Consider the following 25357-nt stretch of genomic DNA (forward strand, 5'->3'; position numbering starts at 1 on the left):
TGTGTATGTGTGTGTGTATGTGTGTGTATGTGTGTGTATGTGTGTGTGTATGTGTGTGTATGTGTGTGTGTATGTGTGTGTATGTGTGTGTGTGTGTGTGTGTATGTGTGTGTATGTGTGTGTGTATGTGTGTGTATGTGTGTGTGTATGTGTGTGTATGTGTGTGTGTGTGTGTGTGTATGTGTGTGTATGTGTGTGTGTATGTGTGTGTATGTGTGTGTGTATGTGTGTGTATGTGTGTGTATGTGTGTGTGTATGTGTGTGTATGTGTGTGTGTATGTGTGTGTATGTGTGTGTGTATGTGTATGTGTGTGTATGTGTGTGTGTATGTGTGTGTATGTGTGTGTGTATGTGTATGTGTGTGTATGTGTGTGTGTATGTGTGTGTATGTGTGTGGAAATGACACAGAAAGTGCTCCTAAACTCACACACAGCTCATCTCTGATTAATAACGTCACTGTCAGCCCAGATGTGCTCGCGCTCCGTCGACAGAGAGTAATAGAAACCTCAGGTATCTGTCTCGTCAGGTGTGTCCAAGCCTGTATGACCATATAAGGAACCCGGAACAACGCGCACCTGTGAGCTGACGTCACGCGCTGAGAGTACCTGCAGCAACTCGCCCGGCTGAACGCGCTCAGTTACTGAAACTACCGCGAGGGCGCGAGACAGAGAAACGCCGCGCGGACGCTTCTCGGAGGAATATATCCACACTTCTGGTCTTTTTGTTGGTTTTCCCGCGCTGTGTTCTTCAGCACAGCTGAGAGGGATCTGCTCACCGATGGGGACCGCTCGGTTCGCGGTGTTGAGCGTTTTAATCGTCGTTCTTCAGGTGAGACTTCCTCCTGTCGGTAAAAGTTGACTACTGGCGGTCTCCACCCATTTCTCCGGTGTACAACTTCAAGATCTGACCGTTAATGTTGTTAATTTACTTCTTTACATCAGATTTAACAACGTTTAGTCATTTTGTAAAAGCCTCTGTTGTTTTCTGCGGATGTTTAGCGTCGTGTCGGTGTTCTCTGGTTTAATGAATCACCTCCATGATGAGACACTTGCTGCTGCCGGAGGTTCGCAACAGCTTCACACCTCACAAGTTGGACAATATCTGAAACTACAACTGCTTTATTTCACGTAATGTCTGAATGAATGTGTTAAACTCGGAGCACAAACGGTCGCATTCAATCGCCTTTTTTCATTTGTCCCCGAGTGTTCCTCCACCTCGCGGCCTCGCCCTGTTCCTGATGACGCGGTCTGCAGATTAAAGTCCAACTCGTCGTGTTTGATCGCTTACAAACACTTTTAACACTAATCTTATTGAGTTCGACTCAAATCTCAGCGTGATTGATTGATGGACACACAACAATGTTGATAATCTATTTATTGTTACTTTAGGGGAAAAAAAGTCTTTTAGATTTTAAAATGTAAAAATCAAGTACATATTTTTTCCCTTTTATTTTATACATTTAAAAGGTAAACTTTTATCTCTCATTTTTTAGGTTCTTTTGATCAAATTAAGAATTGATGTTAAAAACAGGGAAACAAACTGGAAACATCAACAAAACCAGAATGAAAAAGGTTTTTTTCAGCTTACTGATGACATGATAACAGATTGTTTTCATTATCCACTAAATTTGATAATTATTGTGTTGATTAATGGGATATTCTTTTATATGCAAAATTTGAGAAAATAATAAACTTGCCTGCTGGGAGTGTTGAACCCGAATGTCTGACCAACAGTCCAAAACCCAAAGATATTTATTTTACGACTATATGACGAAGGAAAACATGAAATCATCCTATTAGCAAAGCTGGAAACGGAGAAAGTTTGACCTTTTAAAAAAAAATAATTAAATTATCAAAACAGGTTTTGATGAATTTTCTGTGAGTTGGTTATTGATTTATGATTGTGGGTGTAATTTAAAGTGCTCTGTTTGTCACTGCTAGGCCTCAGCTGAGGGAACCACCGAGACGCCAACATGTGTTCCTGGATTTGACTCAAATATGTTGATTTTCAAAGTGAGCCGGAAGCACCTGAAGCAGGGAACCCGACTGGGCCGAGGTGAGAGTTGCTGTGCTGTTTATTCTTTATCAATTAGTAAAAGTCAAATTAGACGTGAAAGATTTTCAGTTCGAAGAGATAATAATAATAATAATAATAAACTTTATTTGTATAGCACTTTTCATACAAGAATTGCAGCACAAAGTGCTTTACAGCAAGAATTAAAGGAATCGACCAAAGTTACAAGCAGGAATGAAGCTTGTTAGTTTGTGAAGTCCTCGTCAGACGGCCTTCTGCAGATTATCTGATCACATTGTTCCCACATGAAGCCCAAACAAGCGCAGGTTTCAGCTTGCACTCACTCTGCACCTCCTGTAATGCTTCTTACCTGCAAGCCAGAACAACGTGGCCGAGCCTGTTCAGCAGGATTTCCTCTCAATGCTGTCACATGCTCACAGAAAAGCAGCACTCGCTTTTTTATTTTTGTGTTGATTTGCTGGAAGGAGTTTCATTTTCACTGGATTGTAACTTTTGTAGTTTTTGAATGTAGCTGCAGTTTTGCATCTTTGTCAGTTCATGTTAGTTTAACACAGTTGTCTCCCAGCTAACTACCCACTTTAATGTGGTTCTGTCCTGTAGTCTGAAAATGTTCTGTGTGATAAAAAGAGATGGACTGAACAACCAAGTTCACATCACAGTACATTAGCTGTCATTCATTCTTCCAGCTCATCATCAGCTCTTTGTTTCCTGAATTAAGTTGCATCAGCACACTGTTGTATTATCAACAGCCTTAACTGATTTAAATATAAAGACTTTGTCAACGATGAACTAACTTAAGTTTAGGATGTTTCTTTAAGGGACACTGGTTCAAATAATGTGTTTTCTTGTGTGTTCCTGTTAGATGTGTTTGTTGTAACGGTGCGGTGAAGTTGCAGGACTTTTTTTCTCTTTAACAAATGACAGCCATGAAAACGAGATCACTTAAAAACTACAGACTGTTTATAAAAGTGTTCGTAGCTTCAGGTCTGTAAAATGGTTCTGATCCCGAAGTGTCTTCAGCTGCAATACCAGCGAGTGCCACTAGAGGTCGGCTCCAAAAAGCCTCCGGCTCCATAGACTCCCATTCAACTTCTCTCATCAAATCCAAAGTGAATAAAATGTGTCCATCAGTTATCTCGGTGTTGTTAGCTAAAGTCACTCCTTCTTATTAGTTTTCTGGAGGTCCATCTGAAAATAATCCCTCATTCATTAGAAAAGAAGATTCAAGAAGACCTGTTTTTGGGGGCGTGTCTGTTTGATTGACAGGCCTGCGGTGCAGTCAGGTTACAGCTATCGGTGGGCGGGACGTAGTATCGTCAGGTTTCCGATCAGATTGGTCAGATCCACCGCTGGCTCCTCCCCCAGCTCGTCCAAATATGGTCACTTCCTGCTCCAAACCGCTCCAAACTAGCAAGATGGTGACGGACAGAATCTGAACTGGAGGATTCATAACGTTCACAAACCAACAATGACATCACTGATGGTTGATGACATCACTGATGGATGATGACATCACTGATGGTTGGTTTGAACAAGCATTTCAGAAAAAATGGCGAGTTGATTCAAGAAGTGATGAAGTAGCGTTCCAACTATGTTTTATATAACTTATGAAGACATGACATCCTTTTGTTTTGGAGCGATCACTGACACACACACACACACACACACACACACACACTCTCTCTCTCTCTCTCTCTCTCTCTCTCTCTCTCTCTCTCTCTCTCTCTCTCTCTCTCTCTCTCTCTCTCTCGGGCTGATGCTGAATTGCTGCTGTCATGTACTTGTAAAAACGTTCCCACAGTACTTCATTGAGATGAACTCTCCTCAGACAGTTGATAGTTTTTTGTGGTGTGACCTGGACACCTAGTCAGTGATGACCACAGACCTGAGGCTCCTCCCATAATCCTCATAATGAGCTGCTGATCCTGTGAGTGTTCATGATGTACAAGTAAAGAAATGCATCAGAGGGTGAAGCAGCAGGATGCCAGAGTGCTTTGACTTGTAGATTAGTGGTTGTGTAATCTTGATAAGTGCATAAGGAAGTGGTTCATCTTCGTTTACCAGAAACACAGTCAGTCCATCTGGTCCTAGCATGTCTTTATTGATTATTACACTAAGTCTTATAACTGAACTTTAAGTTTATAATTGCCCTCAGATTTTTAAACCTTCAGTCTGTATGTAATGGATGGGAGGTTGGGCTGGTATACTCCTTAGTTACTATCTTATCCTGCAGTGGAGCCGTTTACTGCAGCTGGAATATCGATCATGTGAACTCCATCATAATGGTAGTAATAAATTGAAAAGTAGGTTTTATACACCGTTCTTTTCACCAGTGGTGATGCAGTTAAGTCCTGGATGGTGATTGGAAAATGAGTCCGAGTTGGTAATGTCTTTGATTTGGGTTTGAAATTCAGTCCCTCAAGGATTTTGAGGAGTTTTTTTCTGATTGTTGTGATCAAAAATGTTTTTTTTGTTTTTTTTGTTTTTTTTTATCACTACCTGATGAAGTAATAAATCTGTAATCACTTCCTGTGATAATAATTATGCTGCACATCACAGAAATATTTTACTTCTAATGTTTATTTATATATTTATTGAACTTAGAGAACCATTAATTCAATTCAATTCAACTTTATTTATGTAGCACCAAATCACAACACAGGTTATTTCATGGTACCGAACACATTAAAGTCCTTACAGCAAGACTTTACAACATTATAGAGAAACCAACAATTCAACAATTCCCACATAAGCTAGGAGGGGAAAAAAAAACTCCTCTTTAAGGGAGAAAAACCTCCAACAGAGGGAAGAAAAACTCCCTTTAACAGGAAGAAACCTCCAACAGAACCATGATCAGAGGTGGGCGGAGCTTCTGTTAACAGAACCAGTATCAGGGGTGGGCAGAGCATCTGTTAACAGAACCAGGATCAGAGGTGGGCGGAGCTTCTGTTAACAGAACCAAACTCAGAGGTGGGCGGAGCATCTGCCTCGACCGGTTAGGGTGAGAGGAGAGCAGAGAGAGAAAAGGACAGCATAGAGATAGAAGAGAAGAACTGTTGGTGGAGACGACAATCACAGAGCAGAGACATGCAGCTCCATGACGGGACATCTGGAAAAGAAAGAACAGAAACTACACGAGCGAAGGAACTGAATGGAGACAACAGATAATAAGAAGAAACTATGGGAGAGAAAAAGATGGTGAGGTATGAGTCAGTTAAAGAGTAGGAGGAAAGAAAAGAAGATCAGCATGTAACGAGGTCCTCCAGCAGCCTCGGCCTATAACAGCATAACTAAGGGTTGGTTCAGGTCTACCTGCCCTAACTATAGGCTTTATCAAAAAGGAACGTTTTGAGTCTAATCTTAAAGCCAGAGAGGGTTTCTGCCCCTCCAACACAAACTGGGAGCTGGTTCCACAGGGGAGGAGCCTGAAAACTGAAGCTCCGCCTCCCATTCTACTTCTGGAAACTCTAGGAACCACAAGTACACCAGCGTACTGAGAGAGAAGTGCTCTGCTAGGATTATATGGTTCTATAAGATCTCTAAGATATGATGGAGCCTGGTCATGTAGAGCTTTGTAAGTCATCAAGAGAATTTTAAATTCTATTCTTGATTTCACAGGAAGTCAGTGAAGAGAAGATAAAACTGGAGAAATATGATCTCTCTTGCTAAATCCCGTCAGTACTCTTGCTGCAGCATTTTGGATCAGCTGCAGGTTTTTAACGAGTAATTTGGACATCCTAACAACAAGGAATTACAATAATCTAGTCTAGAAGTAACAAACGCATGAATGAGTTTTTCTGTGTCACGCTGAGGAAGGATTTCCTAATTTTATTAATATTATGTAGATGAAAGAAGGCAGTTCTGGAGATTTGCCTTATGTGGTGTCTAAAGGACAAATCCTCATCAAAGATGACTCCAAGGTTCCTCACAGTTTTGCTGGAGGCCAAGACAACATCATCTAGAGTAACTAAGTGATTACAGAAAGAGTTTCTGAGGTGTTTAGGACCAAGTACAAGAACTTCTGTTTTGTCTGAATTTAGAAGCAGGAAGTTTTTGGTCATCCAGGCCTTTATGTCTTTTAGACAGGCTTCAAGTTTTACTAACTGATTAGTTTCATCTGGTTTTATAGAAAGATATAGCTGAGTGTCATCTGCATAACAATAGAAGTTGATGCAGTGCTTCCTGATGACATCTCCTAATGGAAGCATGTACAAAGTAAAAAGTATTGGGCCTAACACTGAGCCTTGTGGAACTCCATAACTAACTCTTGTTTGTCTGGAAGACTCATTGTTGACATGGACAAACTGGAATCTATCTGATAAGTAGGATTTGAACCAGTCTAATGCAGTTCCTTTAATCCTCGTAACGTCTTCTAATCTCTGTAATAAGATTGTATGATCAATCGTATCAAAAGCAGCACTGAGGTCCAGAAGAACAAGTACAGAGACTAGTCCATTATCTGAGGCTAATAAAAGGTCGTTAGTAACTTTCACCAGAGCTGTTTCTGTGCTATGATGAACTCTAAAGCCTGAAAATCTTCAAACAGATCATTCCTTTGTAAATGATCACAAACAACTTTTTCAAGGATTTTAGAAATAAACATCAGGTTGTAAATTGGTCTGTAGTTTCCTAAAACAGCTGATCAAGAGTTGGCTTTTTAAGTAAAGGTTTAATTACAGCCACTTTAAAAGTCTTCGGTACATAGCCGGTTACAATAGATAGGTTGATCTGATCTAATATGGAAGTATTAATTAAAGTGAAGACTTCCTTAAAAAGTTTAGTTGGGATGAGATCTAACAGACAGCTAGAGGATCCAGATGAAGAAATAATTCTAGTTAACTCAGAAAGCTCATTAGGGGGCTAAAAGCTGCTAAAAGCTGCTAAAAGGTCCTAAAAGGTCCTAAAAGCTGCGTATGTTTCCAGAACAGACCGTCTGTGACTGGAATATAGAAACAAGGACTACATCAGCTGTCAAAATAAGAGCTTTAGATGCTGTTTAATTCATGTTCATTCAACACATAGACCTGCTGGATGAAACAAACAAAGAGACGTCTCTGACAACTGGACGTGTGGAGAAAACTCATTTAACATCCAGTAATATGGAATCACTTCCTCTGATCACAAACATTTAATCATCATTTTAATGTGAAGAACACATTTCCACACAAACCCCGTCACTTCCTGTTTCTCCTCTTGTTCCTGTTTCTACAGTGAAGAGAGTTTTATTTGATGAAAACCGCAGCAGAGACTTTCTGGTTGGAAATGAGGAGTTATTGTTGGTAATTAAGAGTTTTGTTTGAAAAGATTTACTTTATGACGTTAATATTTTCAGCACAGATTCTGATGACGACGTTTTTTGCTAAACAATATTAGGAATTCAAAAAAATTGCAAGTTCCCACAAAAATTGCGAAGTTTGCTTAAATTTGCGGTAATTATAGAGATCGAAATATTTCCTAGAGGGGCTGAAAATACAAAAGACTTTAATGGCGAAAGGGTCTGAAGCGTCTGTTTTTAGAGTAAACAGTCGACTTTATAGTGACTGACTGCTGCACACTCACTGCTGTCAGTAAAATCTAAACTGAAGCTTCAGTTGGTGGAAAAATGATGACATCACTGATGGATGATGACATCACTGACGGTTGGTTTGAACAAGCATCTCAGAAAAAATGGCGAGTTGATTCAAGAAGTGACGAAGTAGCGTTCCAACTATATTTTATATAACTTATGAAGACATGACATCCTTTTGTTTTGGAGCGATCACTGACACACACACACACACACACACACACACACACACACACACACACACACACACACACACACACACACACACACACACACGTCCCCCCAGAGCAGGTGTGTGTCCTGCAGTTCATCCAGTGAACCGTCTTCTCGGCACATCGTGTGCTCTAAGTGTTAAAATGTTGCATCCTGGAACTGTGTACTTTTCTTTTTCTTTCTTTGTAAAGTGTGTGAGAATGACGCACACTCACTATCTGTAGTAATGCCATGTTATGTTTTTAATGTGTATGTATTGAAGCTGTTCAGTTGTTTCTCTGTATGGACCACAGTATTAATGGAGAACTTCCTTCTGTCGGTTCTCAGTGGGTTTCACCGACTGCACCGACCGCACCACATTTCTGTTCAGCAGCGACGACAGCCGCTTCATGGTACAGCCTGACGGAGTATTAACTGTAAGTAACACCCAACATCATTAACTGTTCAAATAGAATTTCTAACCAGTCCCTCCAGGAGTTTTTTTGTGATTGTTGAGATGAAAAATGTTTGATTTTTGCATTAGATTTTCTCAAAAATTCTGATGTAATTTGCAGAGTTTTAAGTGAGTTATTTTGTTTAAAATTGCAGAAATGAGAAAAAGTAAAAAAAGAAAAATGTGATTTATTTGAAGCACTAGCTGATGAAGGAATACATATGTAATCACTTCCTTTGATAATAATCATGATGCAATACCACAGAAATATTTTTGTTGTCATCTTGGGAACCGTGGAGAAAAAAAAGCTCCTAAAAGGTCCTAAAAGCTGCGTATGTTTCCAGAACAGACCGTCTGTGACTGGAATATAGAAACAAGGACTACATCAGCTGTCAAAATAAGAGCTTTAGATGCTGTTTAATTCATGTTCATTCAACACATAGACCTGCTGGATGAAACAAACAAAGAGACGTCTCTGACAACTGGACGTGTGGAGAAAACTCATTTAACATCCAGTAATATGGAATCACTTCCTTTGATCACAAACATTTAATCATCATTTTAATGTGAAGAACACATTTCCCACAAACCCCGTCACTTCCTGTTTCTCCTGTGAACAGAGCTTTATTTGATGATGAAAACAGCAGCAGAGACTTTCTGGTTGGAAATGAGGAGATATTGTTGGTAATTAAGAGTTTTGTTTGAAAATATTTACTTTATGACGTTAATACTTTCAGCACAGATTCTGATGACAACGTTTTTTTGCAGAAAAATGGCATGAATTTTAAAAAATTACTTGAACTAGTTTAAATTTTTGCGATCGCAAGATTTTGATTTCCTGGAAAGACTGTTTAATTCTCTTCAAAACACTCACACATCCTTCATTTACACCCATATGGGTTGAAAGTCTCAGGAGTTCAGGGTAATAACAAGATAATAGAAGTGTAAGGAATTTTGTATCATCCATTGAAGGATGTAACGTTTGCACGTTGTAGTCTGGTAGTTAATTACACTACATTACATTACACTACATTACATTTATCTGACTCTTTTTTATCCAAAGCGACTTACAATAAGTTCATTTCAACCATGAGGGTACAAGTAAGTCAGTAAGTTCTATTTTAAGATACTAAAGTTCTACTGTTCAAGGTAAAGTCTGAAGAGGTGTGTTTTTAGTTTGTGGTGGAAGATGTTCAGAGTTTCTGCTGTTCTTATGTCGGTGGGGAGCTCATTCTACCATTTAGGAGCCAGGACAGCAAACAGTCGTGATTTTATAGAGTGTTTAACTCAGTGAGGAGCAACAAGCTGATTGGTAGAAGCAGAGTGGAGGGAGGGGCTGGGATGTAGGGTTGGACCATGTCCTGAATGTACACTGGACCCAATCTGTTCACAGCACGGTACGCAAGTAACTAATTGGGAAAACCAGTCAGATTGAAATATAATATAGTAAACATTTAAATGTGCATTAACAAAACCTGGACTCTCAGACCTAGCTGCTCTGCTGAGTACATTTTCATTCCTCACATACTGACCTGAACCCACCTGTTGACAACAGTAGCTGTGAATAACGTTGCTCACCGATTGCTCCCTTCACACTTCATGCAGTGAGCTCTCATCATGCTGACGTTGTTTCCTCTCCAGGTGAAGAGACAGGTCGTCCTTCACGAGGGACATCGGGACTTCCTCGTCCAGTCCTGGGACTCACGGGGCCGCAGAATCACAGTTCCTGTCAAGGTGTTGCGCCACGGGCACCACCACGGGCACCACCACGGGCACCACCACGAGAACCACCACGAGAACCACCACCAAAATGTTGAGCATCACCCGGGGGCGCATCAACACAATAACACAACGGTGGGTGTACAGACATGAAGCAGACTTAAACTCACTGTGTGTGCAGTGAAACAACCTGTTGTTCTGTGGCAGACACTGCCACCCGGTGGCTGCACATGAACCTGCAACACCTGGCTTCAATTTAATTGAAGAATTTATCCAGATATATCTGGGTATTTTTGCAATAATGATATTATATATATAATATTTACATACAATTTAAACAAAATATGTATTATAGATTTATGTCAGCATAAACGTAATATTATGTCTTCAAATATTCATTGAAAACTAAACAAAAATTACCTCTGGGTTCTTTAGTTTGGGAACAGTATCTCAAAGTGAGATTCAGATCCTGTAAACAGCTGTGGGGTAGTGCAGTGCTGAGAGCTGCTTCCAACTACTTCCTCACCAACGTCGGCAGATTCAGCGACCTTTGGGACGGATTTTCTTTAGTTTAGGGCGACGTCGACCCATTAATAACATTGTTGGAGTCGAGTCATTCACCTGAGCGTCTGCTGCGCTCTGTGTGAAGGGGGCGGAGCTTCCCGGTGTGAAACAGAGAGGACAGAGCAGGAACGGAGGAGAAATAGTGCGACCGTCAGTTAAACCCACACTCAGCTGAAAACCTGAAGAATACAGCAGCTCAGTCACGCGTGTTGCTCAATAACCTGCAAACGTATGACACAGTTCTGCTGGGTAACGGTGTGATGTCATTACATCACCAGGGCAGAAAATTGCCTTTATTAAGATATGCATTTTTTTTCTGCCTGCAGTTCTGTTTGGTAACACGGGTGGATCTGCATTTGATTAGATGACACCCATCATCTGTTTGTAGTTCAGGGTTACGTGGGAGGAGCTTATCCCCGCTCACATTGTTAAAGAGGACGGCGGTTTCACCACAGTAGTATTTAAGATTCGTGCATTTCATCGTAGTTGTTTCCGATTTCCAGGAGTGTTAGACTGGTCAAGCTGTCACTGACAAAAATGTTTGCATGTGTTCCCAGAGTGCAACTGAGCCACAGGTGCCGGTTGTGTATTTCCCCAAATCTGGTGACGGGCTGAGGCGGAGGAAGAGGGACTGGGTGATTCCTGAGCTCTCCGTGTCGGAGAACAGCAGAGGGCCGTATCCTCTGAAGGTTTCTCAGGTAACAGGACAACTGTCACTCAACTGCTTTTTAAATGTTTGTTTCTACAAACGTCATCTCCATGTTGGGTTCTACTGCAGCTTTCTCTAGTTTAATATTTATATTCTGGTTTGAATTCTTTTTAATCTATTTACGCTGTTAAAATAACCTTCAGTTTTCTTGTTTGTCTCCTAACCTGAAAACTTGAGATAAAAAGTAAATTACAGGATTAATTTCTTATGATAGCAGTTTAATTACTCTGCTAAAATGTCCAGTATGATGAAATGACTGTTATCCAAGGATCACAAGAAACCTGTACATTTCCTCTTTACAGTGGTGTGTGTGTATATATATATAGAGTGTGTGTGTGTGTGTGTGTGTGTGTGTGTGTGTTGAGTGGTTTAACTCGGTCCCCTGTGTTTTGTTCCAGATCCGCTCCAATGAAGATAAATCGATGAAGATCTACTACAGCATCACTGGTCCAGGAGCTGATCTGCCTCCGGTCGGTCTGTTCACGATGGCCCGAGACTCCGGTATTCTCTATATCACTCAACCTCTGGACAGAGAGAAGCAGGCAAAGTACACGGTGAGCATCCAAAAGTGATGAAATTAAAAAATAATTGTGTCCCTGCAGCCTTCAGTCCGAACAGAAGGTGCAAAAAGAGATCGATTAGTGTTTCTTCTCGAATGGCTTTGATGGATATGTTGGTACCCCTAAAAGAAAGAATTGATATAAATATAATATAAGAGCAGAACTTCATGCCTGCTGTAAACTTGGAGGAGGTTGGGTTCTGTTTCTGGAGCCTTGAATCTGTTCAGCTCCATGAAAGCTGAAGACTCTCCAGGAACTCTGCAGCGCAACATACTGCCCGCAGTTATAGAGCTCCGTCTCAGGTCCTCCAACAGGACCAGGAGCCAAAACACAGCTGAAAGCAGCCACAACGGATCAGAACCAAACACTGGACTGTTCTGAAGGGTCCTTCTATGAGTCCTGATCTGAATCTATCAAACATCTCCAGAGATGAAACACGCGGTCTGGAGGAGGACGTCTTCCAGCCTGAGACACATGGAGCAGTTTGTTCTGGAAGACTTTTTAGTGTCTGGTTGTCCAACCAAATGATAAGTTAAGGGTACCAACAATTTAATTATTTAAAATATTCTGTTGAAGAAAAAGTCAAACGTAAAGTCTGATTTCTATTAGATGGTGAATAAATGATGGAGACCAATTACTTTTGTCAATTTAAAATTATTTCAGAGAAAACTGAGTTTCTTCTTTCTTTTTTTTTCCGGAGTGTTACCAACAAATTCATCCGTGTATTTTAAAGGCCTGTTTTTCTTCCTGAGGAATAAGAATGACAGTCTGTATGTTAACATGACATGCAGACAGAAATCATTGGAAATCATCAAAGGTGCAATGTGGAGGTTTTTTGATGTCTAACTAACATGTTGACTTTGTTTCTCTCTCTAAAAAACATTTATTAAGCCAGTATGTTTTGAAGTATATATATTTTTAATGATGACAGCTTCTATATGGATTTGTCCTTGCACGTTTTGTGTAATAAAACTGTGTCTGTCTGCAGTTTCAAGCGCATGCTGTGGCAGAAGGTTCATCAAAAGCTGAGGAGCCGATGGAGATCGTCGTCAAAGTGACCGACCAGAATGACAACAATCCTATTTTTGCAAAAGACACCTTTGTGGGAGAAGTTGCTGAGTCCTCACGAATAGGTATCAGTGGATTTAACACCTATTTTAATTTTAACCTGAAAAATGGGTCTGTTGGTCTGTTTTACTTTTACAACAGAATGAAAAGGACAGAGCTCTTGGATCCAACACAGTGCCACCTTTATTGGGACTTTTTCTAACACAACCTGTATCCTCATAATCTGATGTAGATACAGTCACCAGGCTAAAGAATAAGTACATCACATGAGACAAACGTCCCTTTTGAAACATTAAATTCCATTTAGCTGACGCTTTTATCCAAAGCGATTTACAATAAGTGCATTTCCATTGTGAAACATTGCCTTTAGATCCATGTGCTGTTGTATTTTCAGAAGATTTGGGAAGATGAATTGACAGAAGATCGAAGTGTGCTGCTCTTCACCTTTTTAATAACGTAGAAATCTTTCTTGATTAACTAACCAGGGAAGTCTGTGGAGCTTCACTGTGCTGCCTGAGGGGGAGGTTGTGTGAGCAATAACAAGGACTAAGGTCAGAGCGAGGCCTGCTGTGTGCGCTACTTATCAGAGGAAAGATAAGCAGGATGTTGGGAATGTGCTGGAACATCCACAGCAGCTCCGACTGTCACTTTGCTTATATGGAGGATCAGAAAGTTCAGAGTCTGCTGGTGTTACGTGTGAACACAGCGCCGTGCCGTGATCGGAGAACCTTCCTAAATAGATACAGCGGGTTATGAGTGGTCCAGGTGGGTCTGAGACTTTCTTACACACCTGAAAGTTGAGCAGAGAAACGTCAAAGTTTGTGACAAATTGTTGGGAAACAGTAAGAAGCAGCAGGGACACGAATCCAACAAGTAGGGGGGGAGCTACGATTGTGTTGTTGGTGGTGAGAAACTTGTGTGTTTTTAACGCGCCGTGAGCACGGTGTTGTCATGGTGGAGAAGTCTGTTGCCATGGCGACATAGTTCAGGTGGTCCACAGTGAATGTTTTCACCCTGACTCCTCAGAAGGTCCCAGCAGAACTGACCGGCTCCCAACTGGCTCCCAGCTTTATTTAGTTAATCACCTTTGTAATGAAGTGTCTTAAACTCTGAGAAGTTTCTAACGTCCACCTCTGAATCCTGCAGGTTTTGAGGTGATTCGGGTTGAGGCCACAGATATCGATGAGGCGAATAACGACAACTCTGATATCCGCTACCGTATCAAGAGCCAGGACCCACAGCTGCCCAGTGATGGCCTGTTTGCCATCAACCCCATCAACGGAGGTATCAGGGTCAATGATGATGGGCTGGACAGAGAGGTGAGGCTCTAAACATATTCATGCTGCTTTGACACGAAGCTGCTGAAGTAATCAGTTTTCTGTTTTGATGTGTTCAGTTCTGTTTCTAAAAATATACCCGTGTCCTCTGAGCAGAACACATGAGCTCAAATGTTAAGATCTTTAAATTGAGAAATGTTTTAATGGATCCACCTTCAGCTGAGTCTGTAAACTAACAGATTCATCACGTGTCTCTTCAACAGAAATACCCACAATACACTCTGGTGGTCGAAGCAGCAGACAGGATGGGAGAAGGTCTGTCTGGAGAAGCCAAGGTCATCCTCAAGGTGACGGACAGCAATGACAACGCTCCAGGCTTCACTCAGCCCTCTGTGAGTACAGCATATATATCTAATATAAATCTATCTTCTCATTAATGGAGCCCATGGACTTTCCAATCTTACCCTCACGTACAAAATTTATACAAGTAGTTCTGACCGAGATCTGATTGGTCAAATCATGATGACATCACACCCTGCTCATCACTAGAAATATCACTCCACCTCCTCAATGGGAAAATAGAATTAGAGTAGAATTCCATGTAATATAATGGAGTTTCTACTTGTTATAATTCTATTAAATGACCCATTTGGTGAAGTCGGGTCTCTTTTGGTCCTTTTTGGTCGCTCCGAGTAACACCACGGATAGTCACGCACTTACAATCCTAGCAGCAGCTAGCTGGACTGGTTTGGTTTGAACACATGACACGGAGCTAAAATGTTAAAAACACATGAGTCCATGGATATCTTTGTTCATCAGATATCTTTGTTACATTTCATTTAGCTGACGCTTTTATCCAAAGCGACTTACAATAAGTGCATTTCAACCATGTTCATCAGATATCTTAGTTCATCAGATATCTTTGTTCATCAGATATTAGTTTATCAGATATCTTTGTTCATCAGATATCTTTGTTCATCAGATGTTTATCAGATAGGTTAGGTATTTACTTTATTAATCCCCGAGGGGAAATGTTTTCGCTACAGCAGCATACAGAAGCAATAAGATAATAATAGAACAATAGAAAAGCAATAAAATAGCAGTAATATCTTTGTTTATCAGATATCTTTGTTTATCAGATATCTTTGTTCATCAGATATCTTTGTATATCAGATATCTTTGTTCATCAGATATCTTTGTATATCAGATATCTTTGTTCATCAGATATCTTTGTTCATCATATCTTTCCCAGTTGGTAGTCATACCTGTGTTGCCATGGAAACGGAGATCACACTAACAAAAAGTTTAATATTTTAAGAGTGAATTGCTCCACAATATGAACACGTGTAGATTGCATGTTTTATTGAGATGGAACTTGTTGTATGATCACAGTATTACACTCTTTACTACTTTCCGCAGTGTTTACCACATCCTTTATTTCTTTCCCAGTATGAAAGCACAATAGCAGAGAATAAAGCGGACGCTCTGGTCGTCATGATGTCGGTCAGCGACAGCGATGAACCTCATTCACCGGCCTGGAACGCAAAGTTCATGATTGTTGACGGAGACCCTGGAGGACTTTTCTCTGTGAAAACAGGAAGTAACAAACAGGAGGGAATCATCTCTACTGCCAAGGTAGGAAGTCAAAATTAAATAAAAAAAACTTTAAATTAATACTTGTTTTATTTAATGGATGATGTTTCTGTGTCGTACGGCAGTTCATAAATTTTTGTGAAAGAATGTTGTTTGAGTTATGCAGCAGGCCGACCGGTCAGATGTGTCTGATGCTTTGTTCTCTGGTTCTGTTCTTCCGATCAGGGTCTGGACTTTGAGAAGACCAGCAAACACACTCTGCTGGTCACAGTGGAGAACGAGGTTCCTTTTTCCACTGATCTGCTCACGGCAACCGCCACGGTGGTGGTGACCGTGCAGGATGTCAACGAACCTCCCGTCTTCGATCCCATGGAGAAGATCGTGTCCAAACGGGAGGACCTGGAAGTGGACACGGATGTGGTGCAGTACACCGCCTCCGACCCGGACACCGCACGCAAACAGAAAGTCATGTAAGATGACAAACATACTCTCTCTAAAATCCAAAAGGCAACCTGATCTTTTAATTCAATGTCAGCACTTGAAGACTTAACATTTTAAAATGTGATGAAAGATCAGGGCAGTTGGAACGCATTCAGCTCTGCAGTTTGTCTCAAGCAGCTTTCAGGTTTCCACTGCAGGATATTCATCAAGTAGAAAGTTCTCCTGCAAACGACAATCACGATTAAATTCTGAAATTGGTGTCAACAACAGCTGCCAGCATCCTAAATATGTCACCATTTATTAAGAAGAATATATGTACTGTGTTCTAACACATTGTGCCCCATGATGAAGCATTTACATCCGTCTTGTCATTGTCCAGGTATAAAATCATCAGCGACCCTGCAGGCTGGCTGAACATTGCCAAGGAAACGGGCCTGATTACGGTGAAAAGCCTCATGGACAGAGAGTCCCACTTCGTCAAGGACAACAAATACACCGCTCTCATTGGAGGGTATGACAACGGTAGGCGGGACACTCGTACAGCTGCTTCTTCATGGGAGAGGAAACCTGAAATGAAGCTTCAAATGGTGTTAGTTCCACGTCACATCAAAATATGAAGTTAAGAACACAGTGGTTAGCATTGTCGCCTCACAGCAAAAAAGGTTCCGGGTTCAAATCCGGTCCTGGGCATTTCTGTGCGGAGTTTGCATGTTCTCCCTGTGCTTGCGTGGGTTCTCTCCGGGTTCTCCGGCTTCCTCCCAACACCCAAAAAACATGCACCTCAGGTTAGATGGCGCCACGCTAGTGGCAGCCTGTTGCAGCAGCTCCCCCCCGAGATGCTGCTGTAGCGAAAAAATTTCCCCTCGGGGATTAATACAGTAAAACTAAAATAAATAAAGAAGCCTGAATATCGACTTTATCCTCATGTGAGGACGAAAACGTCTCCAGAATTGATTGTAATGTGTCTGTTGTGTGTCCAGATGAAGTCCCGGCTACAGGAACGGGTACTCTGATCATTCTGCTGGAAGACGTCAACGACAACGCCCCCACCATCAATGAGCGCTCCATCGAGGTGCGTCCTGTTTCCAGTCGCTGGTCTGGTGTTGAGCTCCTGACAGGAAGGTGTTTCTGAAACGGATTAATATTAAATTAGTAACATGACGGTGACCTCCTGTCTCTTCAGGTGTGTAACAAGGAGTCGGGTCCTCGCCTGCTGTCGGTGACGGACATTGACGGACCGGGCTTCACCGCTCCGTACAGCGTCTCTTTAGATGATATGTCCAGGACCAACTGGACCGCCAGGATGAACGACACCAGTATGTACACGATGAACACCGAGACAGGAGCAGGAGAGACTAATATCTAGCGTCTGCACAGACAAACCCATAATATGGAGTTCGATGAAGACGGACAGTGAAATGATTTTTAAATATTTTGGTGCTGAAACTCTCCACAGATTATCCGTCTGAATACGTTCCTGTATAAACTCAAACACTGCAGAGGTCCTAAAGTGTCCTCCTGTTGTCTCCGCTGCAGAAACGGGCATCATCCTGAACTTGGTCACAGAGCTGGCCCGTGGAGAATACAAGGTGATCCTGAAGGTCGCCGACAACCAGGGCCTGGAGCAGGCCTGCACCGTGAAGGCCAAAGTGTGCGACTGCACCGGGGAGATCTCGTACTGTGACGAGCGCATCGCCGGATCCGACAACCTGCCCGCCATCCTGGGAATACTGGGAGGCATCCTGCTGCTGCTCAGTGAGTCTCAACTCATTATTGTTTAGTCTGTGGAGATTATTAATGTCAGTTCATCGCCAGTTTGGAACTGGGTACTCTCCCCGTTACCATGGGAACTGTGGTGACGCACAGCAGCACAGACAACCGCTGGGTTTAAAACACAGGAAGCTGACAGTAAACTACAGCTACCGATGAAGCCTTTTAAAAGAGCAGAAGAAAGTTCCAACTGGAGGAAACAATACTGAGAAATGGAGCGACAACAAAGTCCAGGAAGGAAATCCAGCGTGACTTGGATTCAACAAGAGAAATATCAGAAGTGTCTCCGCTGACGAGCTGCTGCAGCGCTGTGATGCTGTTTGAAGCGCCGCAGGTTCTTCTGGAGGTTTCATCTAAAGTTTGATCCACCGACTTCAGGCGCAACACCTTCCTGGAAATGTTTCACAATAAAAGCCATTTTATGAGGGGATTCTTTCTTCTAAAAGGCTGTAGGGCTTTTAATTTGAAAGATACAGGAAGTGTTGCGTTTCTATTGACCCGTAATGCAGTAACTGACAACACAAATGATAGCGGATCATAACGAGGCTTCAGGTGAATCAGTTCATACATCTTAAATGTAATTATGAGAAATTTAAACTGCTCCATTTGTTTTTATTGAATGAAACACTTTGGATCTTCAAACAGATCAAATATGTTCATGACTTTCAACCAGATCAAGTAAACTGAAAACTGTATTTCCTCCATTAGACAGATAAGTGGCGGAGCGTCGTTCCACAGTTCCTGTTGGTGGTGAGAATACAAAGAGAAAAAGTTCTCAGAACCGGTTTAGTTCTGGGGGGAAGTTCCTCTCACGCATTCTGAACGGATCATTAGCACCAGAACTTTCTCCTCTTTGTGACATGTCTGTTTGTGGCGACTTGATGATGTCGGTGTGTGACGGCTGTTTTTTCTGTGTTCAGTGCTGGTTCTGCTGCTGCTGCTGTTCGCACGACGACGCAGAGGAGAGAAGAAGGAGCCTCTACTGCAGGACGACGACATCAGAGACAACATCTACTACTACGACGAGGAGGGAGGAGGAGAGGACGACCAGGTGAAGTCCGACAGACGCTCACTCTGATTTTCAATGTTCATGAAGAGATGCAGTGATGATGTGTTCTGCTGCTTCTATTCAAACCTTCAATGTTTAAGACGTAGCTCTGCGTGTTGTCTCTCCATCAGGACTATGACCTGGGCGTCCTCCATCGTGGTCTAGACAACCGGCCTGAGGTCTTCAGGAACGACGTGGTACCAAACTTCATGCCAGCCCCTCAGTACCGACCGCGCCCCGCTAACCCGGAGGAGATCGGAAACTTCATCGTTGATGTGAGTGACAGACTCGGGAGCTAATCCAAACATACCTGATATTTTATTATTCTTCACAGCTTCTCTGACAGAATGTGATTAACACGAGTGGAGTCCCAGCTGTTGATGTCACGTTTGTCACGATATGAGTTAGATATCAGTTGATCCCACAGACTGGACATAAAACCACAGACTGGATATAAAACCACAGACTGGATATAAAACCACAGACTGGATATAAACTACAGACTGGATATAAAAGTGTTCGTAGCTTCAGGTCTGTAAAATGGTTCTGATCCAGAAGTGTCTTCAGCTGCAATACCAGCGAGTGCCACTAGAGGTCGGCTCCAAAAAGCCTCCGGCTCCATAGACTCCCATTCAACTTCTCTCATCAAATCCAAAGTGAATAAAATGTGTCCATCAGTTATCTCGGTGTTGTTAGCTAAAGTCACTCCTTCTTATTAGTTTTCTGGAGGTCCATCTGAAAATAATCCCTCATTCATTAGAAAAGAAGATTCAAGAAGACCTGTTTTTGGGGGCGTGTCTGTTTGATTGACAGGCCTGCGGTGCAGTCAGGTTACAGCTATCGGTGGGCGGGACGTAGTATCGTCAGGTTTCCGATCAGATCGGTCAGATCCACCGCTGGCTCCTCCCCCAGCTCGTCCAAATATGGTCACTTCCTGCTCCAAACCGCTCCGAACCAGCAAAGATGGTGACGGACAGAATCTGAACTGGAGGATTCATAACGTTCACAAACCAACGATGACCTCACTGATGGTTGATGACGTCACTGATGGTTGGATGATCTGTATTTCCTGACCTATAAAAACATTAAGAACATGTTTCCTCTGCTTCTTCTCAGAACCTGAAGGCGGCTGACAACGACCCGACCGCGCCGCCCTACGACTCCCTGCTGGTGTTCGACTACGAGGGCGGCGGCTCCGACGCAGGAAGCCTCTCCTCTCTGAACTCGTCGAGCAGCGGCGATCAGGACTACGACTGCCTGGGCGAGTGGGGTCCCCGCTTCAAGAAACTGGCCGACATGTACGGAGGCGGAGAGGATGACATGCTGTAAACGTAGTGGAGAACCGACGCGATGACGGACAGGTGATTGCTTTGTTAGATCTGAATGAAACCGACATCAGCTGGATGTTGGTGTTCAGCGGTCCATCAGCAACCACAGGATGAGTTTGTCTTTTAAAACATTTGATGGGTTCAGTTCTGTGCCTCTTTTACCGCCTGTTCCACTTGTATGCTGAAAAATAGAAGTGTTTTTTGTTCTCCGGTTCGTGAAGCCGGCGGGTCATCGGATCTCACCGGACACACGGAGGCTCGCCGCTGCACTACTAACGTTTGTGTAAACTTGTCGGCACGGTACTGTGTTCTGTTTTCTGGACTTTGTTCTGCTGTTTTGTATTTGTTTAAGGAGTTGAAATGAAATGATCGAGGTGAATCCAGGTAGGCAGCCAAAGCCACGCCCCCTCTGACGCTGTGCTGAGTCATTAATAAATGCTTTTTAAAAATGTTGGATAAGTTGATAACTTGATTACACTGGTGACAAATCTTCATGCAAGTTACTTTCAAATGTACTTTATTACCAATGCTTTGTTAAATTGATTTTTTTTATAAAGTTATCTTAATACAAAGTTGGACATGTGAATGTTTTATTTTCATTAATGAGATTAGTTTTGTACTCGAGGTTCAGCAGTCATAAAAGTAGATCTTCAGTAAGCAGCGCTGCTTCAGTCCAAATGACTGCAGCTGATAACCTCCGGGGAGGCTGATGTCTCCGATGAAGTTCATTGCATCACCTTTTAATGAAGGACTTGCTCTGATGTGTTTTAGCTGCAGAAGCTATTTTCAATTTTTTTATTCATGAAACCAACAAAAAAAATTATTTTCCTGGTTTCATGAACACGACGATCACCTGATCTGAATTTAGAGGAACAGCAGATTGACAGCAGAGATGATGATGCAGTCATGTGCCCATGGGGCGGAGTCTCCGACATCTTGTGTCCAGGACCCCAAGAACTGAGGCTGTCCAGGACTTTAGTGGGAGATAAAGTACCGGTCCTTTTCAGATCGGATAGGAGACTGATTGGCTGAATTTATAATCATACATTAATATCTTACGGAGGCCGGGAATGGACATAGAGAGAAAAAAATTTGATCTTGTGCACAAAATACTAACTACTAAATATAGAGCACGTTGTAATGCAAATGATGCAAAGGATTATTGTTAATCCTTGTTGATGTATTGTCCTGAGATGCTGAAGGCCCTGGACATTGCTGGTCTGTCTTGGCTGATACGCCTCTTCAATGCAGCATGCAGGTCGGGATCAGTACCATTGGACTGGCAGACCGAGGGGGGGTTCCTATGTTCAAAAAAGGGGACCGGAGAGTTGCTCCAACTGTCGGGGTATCGCACTACTCAGCCTCCCGGGGAAAGCTTATATCAGGCTGCTGGAAATGACTCCGACCGATTGTGGAACCTTAGATTGAAGAGGATCAGTGCAGATTCCGTCCCGGTCGTGGAACAGTGGACCAGATCTTTACCCTCGCAGGACTACTGGAGGGTCCTGGGAGTTTAACCATCCAGTCTACATGTGCTTTGTGGACTTGGAGAAGGCATTTGACCGGGTCCACCGAGGGTTTTGTGGGGGGTGCTGCGGGAGTTCGGGGTGCCGGACCCGTTGCAACGGGCCATCCGGTCTCTGTACAACCGCAGTAGGAGTTGTTTTCATATTCTCTGAATAAGTCAGACACATTTCTGGTGGGCGTGGCCTCTGGTGGGCGTGGCCTCCGCCAGGGCTGTCCTTTGTCACCGATCCTGTTTGTGACCTTCATGGACAGGATATCTAGGAGCAGCTGGGGAGGAGCACGTTGGGTTTGGGGGTCTCCGGATCGCATCTCTGCTGTTTGCAGATGATGTGGTCCTGTTGGCCTCTTCGGACTCCCAGCATGCACTGGGGCATTTTGCAGCCGAGTGTGAACTGGTGGGGATGAAAGTCAGCACCTCCAAATCTGAGGCCATGGTTCTCTGCCGGAAACCGGTGGATTGCTCCCTCTAGATGGGGACGGAGTTCCTGCCTCAAGCGAAGGAGTTTAAGTAAAACGTGGGAACGAATTCATGAAAACACATGAACGGATTAACTAAAATGTGGAAACAAAATGCTATTTTGTGGCCTGGATTTAGTATTTCGTGTGCACAATTCAAATGTTTTTCTCTTGACGGGCTCCGTAATATCTCCAATCAGAAATTGGATGAATTTCCAGTGACCCGCCCACAGGAGCGACACGGTGCCCTCTACTGGTCAGCCGAGCAGGACGTTCATTACCTGCGTTTTGTGTGACTGATGGTGGATTTAGTCTTTTAATCATAAGATGTAGGCCTGCAAACATTTCTCTTCTACGTATGTCCTGGTTAACGTGGGAAACATATTTAGTAAAATGTTATTCTGCTGTCAGCAAACGACGGAGTGCGATCATCTTGCACCATCAGTCTGCAGGTGTGTAGGTCGTGAAGGTGGTGGTGGACGGCGTGCTGCACCTGCAACAGATGACATAAATAAATCTGTAATGTGCTGAGGCCTGAGCTCCGTACCTCTAAGGAGTAACTTTGACATGTGATAACCTCATCTGAAAATGTTTCCCTGTTTAATATGAGCATCTGATATTATAACAATACAACATAAAAGCATAAGAAAAGGTCATATACAGTATAAGAATTAAATCCCGTTTCTGTGTACATTAGGGGGCAGTAGTGAGTCAGCCTGGCCTTGGTGTTACACTGACATCTGTCCCCCTTCAGATTCTGTGACTGACTGTTGGTGAAGAGTGAGGAGAAGAATGAGGGGACAGATTTCAGTGTAACACCAGCTCTCAGAGTTTCTGCAGTTTGGTAGAATTGACATGTTCCTGTCCTGCTGTTAGTTGGTGCTCGTTTTGAATTGGTCTCCATAGTTACTTCAGTTTGGAAAAAAAAAACGCATCAATGCAGCCCTATAAGCACATCAGCTGGATGAGATTTCTTCACTATCCTGCCCAGCTAAATGATTTATGCGTTCATGTCATGAACAGTGCAGACTGTCAGATGTCTCTTCCTGCCCGCTGAAAGCTCTGATCCTCCGAGATGTTTGACTGACAGCTCGAACACATCCTCCTGTATGTCTTTGTTTAGGCTGAGATGTCCCACCTGCTGTCACCTCTGTGTCGGACCGTCTGCTGCCGGCTGTCTCTTCATGTCCCTTTCACCTGACTGCAGACCGTTAGCGGTACATGAACGCAGCTCACTCTTTCAGCTTGTACTGCCTGAGAGGTACAACCCCGTTTCTAAAAGAGTTGGGATGCCGTGTAAAATGTAAATAAAAACATATTGCAATGATTTTCCAAATCATGTAAACTCATATTTAATAATAATTAAAAAAAAAAATAGAACAAACACAACATATAAAATGCTGAAACTGAAAAACATTGTTTTACTAAAAATTATGCTCATTTTTACTGTACTGCTCTCCTTGTGTGTGTAACTTGGTACACAATTCAGCAGTAAGCCAAACTCCATTCAAATGAATACGGGAGTCAGGAGGTAGCATCCAAGCTCCAGATGCTTTAATGTGCAGCACCAACGTCCACCAATCAAATAGGAGTAAAACTAAAACAAACAGAAAAACACAATGAGCAAGAATGCATATTTATTACACACTATGAATTTAACTTGATGTAGCTCCTACGCTTCTGTAGCAGTCAAACGTATAGTGTAACAACTACTAGTTACGGATACAAAATTAGACTTTACAAAATATAGTTAAGAAGAAAATATTACTCAAATACTATTCTGTGGTCTGTGCTAAACAAATGCTTAGACTATGCTATCGAAGACGTAAACAGATGAAGGAGGGCAGCAGTGAACTTCCTGTTCCAGGTCAAAGTGCATGTCAAAATAAAGGCAAATTAACAACACAACCTAAAGGGCCCAAGAGGGGACGCCGGTTCCCCAGTCCTGAGGACAGAACGTTGAATTTGATAGAACCAACACGTCTAAAAAAAAACCTGTTACTGGAATCAACTTTTTGGAAACAAGAAAGACCTTCAAAGAGGACCGTCTCAACCCGCAGTAGACCGTCTCACCACACAGAGGACCGTCTCACCCCACAGTAGACCGTCTCACCACACAGAGGACCGTCTCACCCCACAGTAGACCGTCTCATCCCACAGAGGACCGTCTCACCCCGCAGTAGACCGTCTCACCACACAGTAAACCGTCTCACCCCACAGAGGACCGTCTCACCCCACAGTAAACCGTCTCACCACACAGAGGACAGTCTCACCCCACAGTAGACTGTCTCACTCCATAGCAGACCATTTCACTCCACAGAGGACTGTCTCACCCCACAGAGGACAGTCTCACTCCACAGAGGACCGTCTCACCCCACAGTAGACCGTCTCACCACACAGTAAACCGTCTCACCCCACAGAGGACCGTCTCACCCCACAGTAAACCGTCTCACCACACAGAGGACAGTCTCACCCCACAGTAGACTGTCTCACTCCATAGCAGACCATTTCACTCCACAGAGGACTGTCTCACCCCACAGAGGACAGTCTCACTCCAAAGCAGACCATTTCACTCCATAGAGGACCGTCTCACCCCAGAGGACCGTCTCACCCCACAGTAAACCGTCTCACCCCTCAGTGGACCGTCTCGCCCCACAGAAGACCGTCTCACTCCATAGCAGACCATTTCACGCCACAGAGGACTGTCTCACCCAACAGTAGACCGTCTCACTCCATAGCAGACCATTTCACTCCACAGAGGACCGTCTCACCCCAGAGGACCGTCTCACCCCGCAGAAGACCGTCTCACCCCACAGAGCACCGTCTCACTCCATAGTAGACCATTTCACTCCACAGAGGACCGTCTCACCCCAAAGGACCGTCTCACCCCACAGAGGACCGTCTCACCCCACAGAAGACCTTCTCATCACACAGAAGACCGTCTCACCCAACAGAGGACCGTCTCACTCCATAGCAGACCATTTCACTCCACAGAGGACCGTCTCACCCCACAGAAGACCGTCTCACCCCACAGAGGACCGTCTCACTCCA

The 25357-nt window shown here is 43.1% G+C and overlaps 1 protein-coding gene across 3 annotated transcripts; it reads left to right on the plus strand.

The window, feature by feature from the left end:
* The first annotated feature begins 656 nt into the window (after positions 1–656).
* LOC138193684 (B-cadherin-like) lies at positions 657–23625 on the plus strand. Of its 3 annotated transcripts, XM_069141862.1 has the most exons (19): positions 657–828; positions 1941–2055; positions 8141–8229; positions 9888–10100; positions 11087–11227; positions 11637–11792; positions 12787–12931; positions 14013–14185; positions 14407–14535; positions 15593–15778; positions 15962–16206; positions 16557–16699; positions 17158–17249; positions 17361–17493; positions 17714–17932; positions 18868–18998; positions 19127–19270; positions 20112–20356; positions 23430–23625. In XM_069141862.1, the coding sequence occupies exons 1-18, from the start codon at positions 778–780 to the stop codon at positions 20322–20324; spliced, it is 2718 nt and encodes a 905-aa protein (XP_068997963.1). In that variant the 5' UTR covers positions 657–777; the 3' UTR covers positions 20325–20356; positions 23430–23625. The 3 variants fall into 3 exon arrangements, with proteins under 3 accessions (XP_068997963.1, XP_068997962.1, XP_068997964.1); XM_069141861.1 differs by lacking the exon at positions 23430–23625 and having other exon boundaries at positions 20112–20899; XM_069141863.1 differs by lacking the exons at positions 657–828; positions 1941–2055; positions 23430–23625 and adding an exon at positions 7294–7313 and having other exon boundaries at positions 20112–20899.
* The last annotated feature ends 1732 nt before the right edge of the window (positions 23626–25357 follow it).

This window comes from Embiotoca jacksoni, unplaced genomic scaffold (genome assembly GCF_022577435.1).
Source record: "Embiotoca jacksoni isolate LCO1_2020_lvr unplaced genomic scaffold, fEmbJac1.0.p SCAF_92, whole genome shotgun sequence".
NCBI lineage: Eukaryota > Metazoa > Chordata > Actinopteri > Embiotocidae > Embiotoca > Embiotoca jacksoni.

Bases quoted from the DNA above. Each gene is read 5' to 3' on its own strand.
- LOC138193684 (XM_069141862.1), top strand. From the start codon at position 778: ATGGGGACCGCTCGGTTCGCGGTGTTGAGCGTTTTAATCGTCGTTCTT. The intron at 14,186-14,406 runs GTGAGGCTCTAA...TCTCTTCAACAG, and splicing joins ATGATGGGCTGGACAGAGAG to AAATACCCACAATACACTCT. The intron at 15,779-15,961 runs GTAGGAAGTCAA...TCTTCCGATCAG, and splicing joins GAATCATCTCTACTGCCAAG to GGTCTGGACTTTGAGAAGAC.